Below are 9,264 nucleotides of genomic sequence, written 5' to 3'. Positions count from 1 at the left end.
CTCGTTTCCTGAGTCACCTCCAGTCCAGCTCATCAAGGGAGTTATCCTCATCTGACTAATGATATGAATATTTCATGTACAGCCTGATTACAAGAGTTGGACCCTCGGGGGTCCTAAGGATTAAGAGTCATCTTGGTTAACCACAGATAAACAAACACGGGTCACACAAATGTCATCCAGCCTGGACAGATTTCCTGAGTTGTACCAGTTGCATCATTGTCAAAGATACAACATGATTACACATGGATGTGAGCTGATGTCATCTGTTAGGACTCAAAATACAACATATATAACAGCAGACCCTGGTTTCAGACTCAAGTAACCTACTGACGTAAGTTCTACATACAATAAATGCATCAGAGAGCATCTCATTACTTTGATCAATGAAAAACTGACAACCCATTTGTTTGGTTAATTTATGGTTGCATTACAATTCGGTTCTAAAAAGAAGCATAGTTCTATATAAAAAACTAAATAAATATATAGCAACTGATTGTTGTAATCAAATAATAAATGTAGTAATATCCACTAAAGGTCAATTCAGGAAGATATTTCCACAGGGGCGAAATACAAATAAGCGACCAATAATTTGATCACATATTATCTAAATTGAATTAAAAGATTGAACACAAGTGTACTTCTGTGAGAAAAACTGAGGTGTATATATGCTCATCAATTTGTTCTCCAGTGTCCTTGTTTTGTTAGAAAAGTGAAGACTATTTTTCAACATACACAAGCTTACAAAGTATTGTAGCAATTTCAGGTAATTTTTTCAGCAGCCTTAAGGCTGTTGTTTCTTACAAAGCCCACATGGCAATTAATATTGTAGTATGATGTATTATGCATCATCAATAATGTAACCACCTGAGAGGGTGTCAGTGAGAAGCAGTTATACATCTACACAGCCTGTCTAAATGACAGGTTTGTCATTAAATAGTTTTTCATTAAGTATATATCAAGAGTATTTCCTTTTAGTTCTGTTGCTCTTGCAATCATATCCTTCAATATGAGATTTAACTAACCTGTTTGGATCAAATGTAGTAATGACCAAGGAAACCCACACTGCAGGAGACCATTACACTTACAGAAATATATTAAATATCAAAATGTGTTAAAAACCCAGTAAATAAATGGATCCAAGTTAGTAAATCTGGAGAAAATATTTTGTACCGCAGAGGAGAACAATATGCAACATAAGCCACATGAAGTACTACACATGCATAACACAAGACAAACTAGACCAGTGTTTTACAGTATTTTATTTTTGTCGGAATGAGAGCTTCTGTTATGTACAATAGAGGACAAAAACAATCTTCAGAAATTATAAATATACTCTTGCTCCAAACTGTTTGTGTTGAGCACTGCCTGTACCACGTCCTGATGTGACAGCAGATGGATTACTTTGTGTTTTAAAGTCTGCCCTCTCTCCCCTCCCCTCTTTAAGTCTGTACCTGGTGATAAGGACCTGTGCAGTACAACCAAGAGGTAACCAATGTCATTTCAAGACTAGCTGCCCCCCACATGGCTAACTAAGAGTGATCAGTGGGCGGGATAAGAGAGGGGGGCATGGAAGTGAAGGAGAAGAGAGAGGACAGATGGAGGTCTGCCTGCGCTGTCGAGCGGACGTTTGGACAATCATCAGGTGTTCGTTCTTGCAGTGATGACGGGAAGAACTGGGGGTGAAGTTGAGGAGGAAGGATGAAGAGCAAACGTGGGACACGTGGAGCAACTTGACAACTTATCTTAAAACCTCAGCCAGTACATGGCGCTGCGCATTCTGTTGTAGTCAGGTAGCTGCTCAACAGGGCCTGGAGGAGAGAAGCGGGAGGGACAGATTAGAGAAAATCATTACTGCACAGACTTGACCTTGTTGCGAAAGGACTAAAAACCACAGCGGAACTCACCGACAGCTGCCACAGCAGGACATTTGTCGTAGAGATATTTGGAGCAGACTTCACGCACCATCCTGGGGGTCACGGCCTGAAAAGAGAGACAGGGAGGGACATCAAAACTCATATCTTGAGGAGATTGAACAAGTTGCAGCAATTTTGAACAGGGTGTCAAACTCACATCAATCCGAGCGTCCCACTCAGCCAGAGGAATACGCCGCCCGTAGTTCAGGATGTGTCTGCCAATGTCATCGCAGGTTGGTGTAGTTCCTGAGAGACAAACAGGTGTGTAAATGTGTGATTCACAGAAGCTTGTATGTGTGTGTGTATGTGTTTGTGTAAATGCATGACAGACAAACGATGTACCATTGAGCTGTCCAACCAGGCTGGCCTTCAGAACATTCTTGCCTCTAGCTACATCGCTCTCTGTCACTGTGGTGCACAGGTTCATCCTGCAAGAAGTGAAGGAAATACACTAAATATGTGCAATGTTGGATAATTACAGTGAAAGAACGTAATGCAGTTTTGGTGTTCTCCCTGTCATTACTGACCAGGCATTCTGGGACCAGTGCATCATGTCTTCAATGCTCATCCTCTCAGTCACAAAGTAAATGCCCAGCAGGCCGGTGTCGCTGTAAGAGGAGTGGAAGGCCTGGAAACTGTGACACAGACCCTCCTCTACTGCCAGACGAGCCAGACGGCTGCTCAGATGCTGCATGTGAGAGGAAAGACAGACATGATATTACTGTTCTTCATAAAAGTGGGATTTAATCACACCAGCAGGTTGTAGGTTGACGTAAAATCTGATATATTGTCACCTTTGAATTACTTTTCAACCTAAGGATGGGCACTCCATGATTTAAACCCATCTTTCAGGAGTTATATATCTCATGTTTTGTTGCTCCCGACAGTTCCAGAAGCAGGGGTGAGACCCCTGACCCAAGTTTGCAGAGAGGACCATGATCTACCCCTTCATAATGGCCACTCAAGACATACATAATCTCGAGTGGGCAAAGCTTAAAGGGGACAATACAGGACTAATATGATGGATCCACTTTTGGAGGCATCACTGTTACAAGTGGCAAAATGAAGAATTTCTTGCTCTTCTGAGCTGCATAGACTAAAATACACAAGCAGGGAGAATTTTATCCATTTCCTGACCTTTCCGCCACCGTAGGTGAGATCATAGCTGCCGATGATTGAGTTGGCCACCATGAGCGGTACGATGTCTGGGCTGGCGGCACTGGCCCCCTCCACAGCAATGGCAACGTGTGCCAGAGGCAAAGCGTCATCACGCATACGGATCTACAGAGGAGAGGCCGGACGGAAACACAAGATAATTTACCATGACAGTGAAAATAATATCCCCATCCAGGCCGAATTTTCAATGTCAGGACATAATCACACCCAATGAATTAAATGTATCGCTTTCAAATATAAAAAAGAAACAAGAAAATAAAAATATTTTTTTAAATGCCATGGTTTCAACTTTCCTCCAGAATCCATGTTACGGTGGGTGAAATATTATTTAGACTGAGTGCAAATGAAAAACAAAAACAAACATTCCTGCTAAAACAATCTCAACACATCTCACCTCACTGCCTGTAAATCGGCAAGGTGACAACACAGGGACGGCATCTCCCTCATACTCAAAAGACACTCCGCTGAAGTGAGTTTTGGCCAATCCGACCAGCTCGGCATGGTTCACACCTGTACAGTTGGAATATCGCATAATTAAAAATGGAAACATAAAGGCTACCAGAGAGCCTCCTCACAGTGTCTGTTAGGACAAAGAAGATCCTACCTCCAGCAGCAGACAGCACCATGCGAGGGGCCTTGTAGTGGCTGTTGATGTAGTCCACTAGATCCTGGCGGGTCAGAGTCCTGGCAGAATTGAAGATGAGCACTATTAGTAACTTATTGGATTTATTATGGAAATGTAATGTTATATATGGCATACAAAGATCTACTGATTAAAAACAACAAGATGCTCAACGAGAAGGGTTTTAGTTACATTATGACATAAGTAACTGTTCTTTCCTGCCAATTTATGCAATTAATGTTTAATGAAAGCAATTCTGACTTGTTCTGTTATTGTGATAATGATTAAATAAGTGCGTGTGAACATGCAGTTCCTCTTGCCTGGCATTGTGAGAGGGTCCCAGCACACTTTGTCCCAGTGGGGTTCCCTGGAAGGCTGTAGCATGCAGCAGGTCCAGGCAAACTTCCTGCAGGTTGCCTTCCACTTCCTCCAGCTCACGCAGCACCACGCCCCTCTGCTGCTCGATCTCTGCCTCGCTCAGTGAGCAGCTCTGCACTACCTCTGACAGCAGCTCAACAGCTGAGGAAATACAGGAAATGTGATTCACAACTATGTATCTGACAAAGTAGAATAGGTTATATTTTACACAAATGTCTCTGAAATCAAGTTATTGTCCAAATCGAGAAACAAACATATAATTTCACTGTCTATTAATCTTACCTTTAGGCAGGTCTTTAGCGAGGGTCTTCATGTAGTATGCAGTGTGCTCCCGGGAGGTGTAGGCATTCAGGTGAGCCCCCATAGACTCCACCTGCTGCTCCAGGGCTGACTGAGGGTGCTTCTTGGTTCCCTGTGGAGAGACAGAAAGAGTGGATGGAGAAAAATGTCTCATTGGGTTTGACCAACAGGTGCGTAGAACGAAATCAAGAGTGTAGAGACAGAGTGCAATTAAGCCCCACCCACCCCAGAGATGAAAACAATGAATTGCTCTTCACTGACTTTGTATTGTGTTACGTCTGCTAGCAAATGACAGAAAAATGCCAAAAAGCTGCTGTGTGGTGGGATGCACCAACAAAAGGGTAAAGAACCCAGAACTAAGTTTTTATAAGCTGCTGAACCAAGAAACTGAGCCTTTAAGAAGACAAAAGCGGATTGAAGCAATAAGATGTGAGGCATCAGCAGGAAGAATGGGAAAACTGTGGGATCCTGACACTCAGTATGTATACGTGTGCAGCAGGCATACTGTCACTGGTCATTTAAAAATCCAAATGTCACTTTTAGGTTAACTGTATTTCTGTAAGTTATGCTAAAACATTTTGACAGTATGTAACTTGTGTTATAGTTGAATGTGGATAAATCAGAATGCTATGCAGTATTATGTTTGAATGCAAGCACAGTAAGGAGAAGGGTTGAGTTTGTCAAAATACCCTCTCCTCGCTGGTAGACACAGGATTCTAAAATAATCATATGGCATGCTGAAATCTAATGAGTTTAGCCAGCCATCAGGATTTGGTTCACGTTTCAGTCCTTGGTCGCATATTATGGTGCTGACTGTTTTCCCCTCCAGTCTACGACACATTTCACTGTCTCTCTTCAGCTTAAATGAAATATAATGTTCACTAAAAGCCTGAAGGTCAAGAAGGCAACTGATGACTACCTTGAAAGCCATGTGCTCCAGGAAGAAGCCCGCTCCGTTGTTCTTCTCACTTTCATAGCGACTGCCAGCGCCGATCCACAGTCCAACCTGTGGTGGAGAAGAGATATGTGGGGAATGAAAATGTTCATTTGCAACACTCATCCATCACATAACACTCACTGAAAGAGAACTGGGTCTATACGGTGGTTTAAAAAACTACTGTTAGGGTATGGTTTTAAACAGGGTTCTTACGGTGCATGTGGCATGTCCTGTCTCCTCAGATGCCACCCTCAAGCCGTTGTCCAGGGTAGTAAGGCGGGTTTCCGGGACACCCACCAGGCTCTGGGCATAGCTGACTGAGGCCTGGCCACGTCTCAGAGACAGCAGGATGGGCTAGAAGGGTCAACAAGAGTCATTTAAAAATTGCACAAGAAAAATAGTTTAAAGAACCCAAATAGTTTCTATTTACATTGAACTCCTCTGATAACCACTGTTGTACATTCTTATAGTTCATAATAAAAAATGCTTAAGAGATTATTGAGAAAAATTTAACACATTACTAATTACCTGCTTTGTGTAACCTGTTGGCTGGTTTAACTTGTGAAAACACAAGCATTATTATTATTATTATTATTATTGTTATTATTGCCTCATGTGTCACAGATTTGATTCAGATTCAACATTTCTACACATTATCTAATACTGATGTAACATATTTGGTGGCAACAGAGAACTTAGAGAAAGACCCAAAACAAGCTGGATGCACTATCCATAGTATGGTCGGCTTATGTCTGGGGTCTACTGTGGTGTTTTGCTTTAAGCCCACTCTTGTTGATCAATTAAGACACAAAGCAAGAGCAGAAGTGTGTGGCTCAGGACTACATCTAAATTTAAGGCTGACATTGACACCACGCACACCTTCTGCATATCTATCAATGACTTACTTAAAATAGACACAACCAGAAGACAATATCAGTTTATATTATATATAGTCTAAAATACAATAAGTGCAATACAATTCAGTTACTACTGTATATCTGAGCAGAATATATACTGTTCATAACAACCTACTGCATGTATATAAAGTAAGAAGATGTTTTTTTAAACATCTAATATTTAGCTTAACACTTCACTTCGCTGCACTGTTTACAGTTCACAGAAACACTACCTGCATATAATCATTCCTTGTGTATATTTCTGAAGATTGTGGTGTTGTTTTTCTGAGCCACTAAACTGCAGTCAAATTCCTTATGTGTAAATATACTGAGCCAATAAAAATGAATCTGATATCAGATCTGTATAAAACATATACTACTGTCTAATTTAAATCACACACATTATAAGGTAATATGATGTCGCTCTGGAAGTATTTTTCATTTTCAGAAGGTGTTTTCGATAGTTTTCATTATTTCTGAGAGCAATCTAAGAGGACACTGACTCTTTATTACACAGTTATACAAGAACTCATTGTGCAATGATTCAGGCTTTGTTATCATTATCTGGAAACCACTACAGTGACTGTGGACGTTTAAACCTTCCTCAATACAATCACTGTCACTGAGCTGAGTTATTAGACATTTAAAGAAACACCTCAACATTAGTCTGTCACTTGGGACAAAGTCATCATGCTAACTGTTAGCAGGGCGTTTAGCTCTGCTGAGAGGGCAACTAGGACAAGTGAAAAACGATACAGCTGCTTAACCTTGCCAATAACCAAGATATCGACTGAAACGACAACCATTTTGTACACACGGAGTGGACATTAACGCATAAACTGGTGTTGACTGTGACGAGACCCACTGCTTCCTCTGCCAGTTGACCTTGCATGTTCATGCTAACCGGTTAGCTTCCCGTCATTCTCCTATGAGGACAGCTCAGTTAGCAGGTTAGCCTCTTTTTACGTTACCGTCGGTGTTAGTCGGACATCCGGAACACGCCGATATTCTGCTCAAACGTCTTATATTACTAAAAAATACGTTATATTTCACTTACATTGCGGTTTTTGGCGAGGGCTCGGCCCACGGTGCTCCCGACTCGGCAAACTGACGCCGCCATTTTTCTGCACAGGTTAAAGAACAAGAGAGTAACAGAACGTCTGGCGGCGGGTTTCTTCTTCGTTGGCAGGTTAAACCGTGTGTTACATGCTCACCGGGGTTTTATCGCCACCACGCGGTCAGTGTCGCCTATGTTGTTGAAGTGGAGGCTGAGAGCAATTTATGGCAATGATATGATTGATTAATGATCCAGAATCATGAGAAAAAATGAATAAATAAGTCTATAGTGCCAGTCTGTTGTAGGTTTTGGGCAATAGGCCTAAGATATGTTCAGGGTTGGGAAGGTTACTTTGGAAATCTAATAGGTTTACAAATGACTACCTTATTTAAAATGTAATAAGTAATGTAACTATTTAAATTACTTAATCAAAGTAACTTAATGTATTTGATTAATTTTTAATTACTCTTCTAATTTTCTAACCAATGCTTTCAGCTGTTAGGGTAAGTGTGCACATTTAGTTCAGGTGGATACTGGTTCATGGATACTGACATGATTTATACATGAGATCATTTTTATAAAGCAAGATTTATCTCTTATTTGAAAATGTATTCATTAGTTCATGCAGATTTTGGAATTTAAAAAAAGATATTTTATGGTAAAAGTCAAAAATTTGGCATGGGTTTAATTGGTACTGTGACACCATTTAGGCCCATGTGTGTTCCAAATAAGGCCACATCATGATTTATTTACAAAATGTAAACCAAAAAAATGTTTTAAAATAATTAAAAACAGCACATATGTATTCAGTAACGTGTTCTCAGACAGGTTTTTTTAGCTTTGAGTAGCAATGTGGATTGATTTAATTGGCATACTTGGGGCGCTCCAAATTTAAACAAGATTAAGACCAATTAAAAACATGCAAAGCAACAAAGCATACAGCCTAAGATTTTTAAAAAATATTCTGATGTAACCCTTTAATTATCAACATTTTCATGAGTAACTGTAATTTATTTACACATTTTTCTCAATAACTGTAACAGATTACAGTTACATTTACTTTGTAATTGAATTCCATAATGCTGTTACATGTAACTAGTTACTCCCCAAGACTGGATATGTTCTCTTATTTTCTTCAGCCGACACTGCTGTTAACCCTTAGTGTTTGTTAGTTTAGAAGAATATTAAAATGTATAGCAGCACTCTCCCTTCCTCTTGTTTAATTTAGCTACTTCTTTTAAATGCTGAGTTCACCCTTGATGTTAAATGTGAATGTTGAGCTTCTGTATTTCCCACGTCTCTATATTTTTAAACCACAATGTCCCAATCTTCATCTTGTCATTACTACTTCCTCTCCCCTAATATAACTGAAAGAAAATACTGTGGGACCTGACACCAGTTTGGATTTAAAATAAATTTCACCCTATCAGCTCTTCAAATTTTTGCTTGCCATGTTTGACTGACTCTTCATCATATCTCACTTGAGACTGAGTTTACTTAGGTTGTGAGTGTGGATTATTACAAAAGAGGAAAAGGAAAAATGTGCCTAATGCCTAATTAAACTTTGCATTTTTTCATTTTCCATTTTTGTAGCTCAAGCAGTCAAATAACAAATCCAGCACCCTGGGCTCAACCACTTGAAACAAAACGTATTGTTTCTCTGATGGTATTAGGCCAGATTTTGAGATATTTCTTCCGCTACCCTATTATACTGGAGGTGCATTGAAAACTGGCATTAAAAAACAAAAAAACATCTATTTCTTTCCTGAAACAGTTTGTCAGTCTGCATTGTCCATATACCTTGCTGTAAAAAAGAAATGGAACTACTTTCTACAATGACACTGTTAAGAAGTAAGAAGTTATAATTGTGTCCATGTGACTAAGTTGTAAAATAAAGTGGGAAATAAAAGATGTGGCTAGAATATGAATTCTGACTTTATTATGAGGTAAGCCAAAAATCCCTGCAAAAGGAAGGTTCATACTGG

The 9,264-nt window shown here is 40.0% G+C and overlaps 1 protein-coding gene across 1 annotated transcript; it reads right to left on the bottom strand.

Moving 5' to 3' along the window:
* Window positions 1-1,244: 1,244 nt before the first annotated feature.
* Window positions 1,245-7,361, bottom strand: LOC133977858 (cytochrome b-c1 complex subunit 1, mitochondrial). Its single transcript, XM_062416155.1, has 13 exons — window positions 7,280-7,361; window positions 5,540-5,680; window positions 5,309-5,395; window positions 4,372-4,501; window positions 4,032-4,230; window positions 3,694-3,773; window positions 3,484-3,599; window positions 3,051-3,194; window positions 2,441-2,601; window positions 2,256-2,341; window positions 2,071-2,159; window positions 1,905-1,980; window positions 1,245-1,808 (listed from the first exon to the last, which is right to left on the bottom strand). The coding sequence occupies exons 1-13, from the start codon at window positions 7,340-7,342 to the stop codon at window positions 1,744-1,746; spliced, it is 1,437 nt and encodes a 478-aa protein (XP_062272139.1). The 5' UTR covers window positions 7,343-7,361; the 3' UTR covers window positions 1,245-1,743.
* Window positions 7,362-9,264: the final 1,903 nt, after the last annotated feature.

This window comes from Scomber scombrus, chromosome 3, assembly GCF_963691925.1.
Source record: "Scomber scombrus chromosome 3, fScoSco1.1, whole genome shotgun sequence".
NCBI classification, from domain to species: domain Eukaryota; kingdom Metazoa; phylum Chordata; class Actinopteri; order Scombriformes; family Scombridae; genus Scomber; species Scomber scombrus.
Note: the sequence above shows the minus strand (reverse complement) of the source record. Positions and strands in the feature narration are given on the sequence as shown.

Excerpts from the sequence above, each read along its gene's own strand:
- LOC133977858 (XM_062416155.1), bottom strand. The coding sequence starts at position 7,342 with ATGGCGGCGTCAGTTTGCCGAGTCGGGAGCACCGTGGGCCGAGCCCTC. Across the intron at positions 3,195-3,483 it reads GCCGATTTACAGGCAGTGAG|ATCCGTATGCGTGATGACGC; the intron begins GTGAGATGTGTT and ends TCTCCTCTGTAG. Across the intron at positions 1,981-2,070 it reads AGTGGGACGCTCGGATTGAT|GCCGTGACCCCCAGGATGGT; the intron begins GTGAGTTTGACA and ends CTCTCTTTTCAG.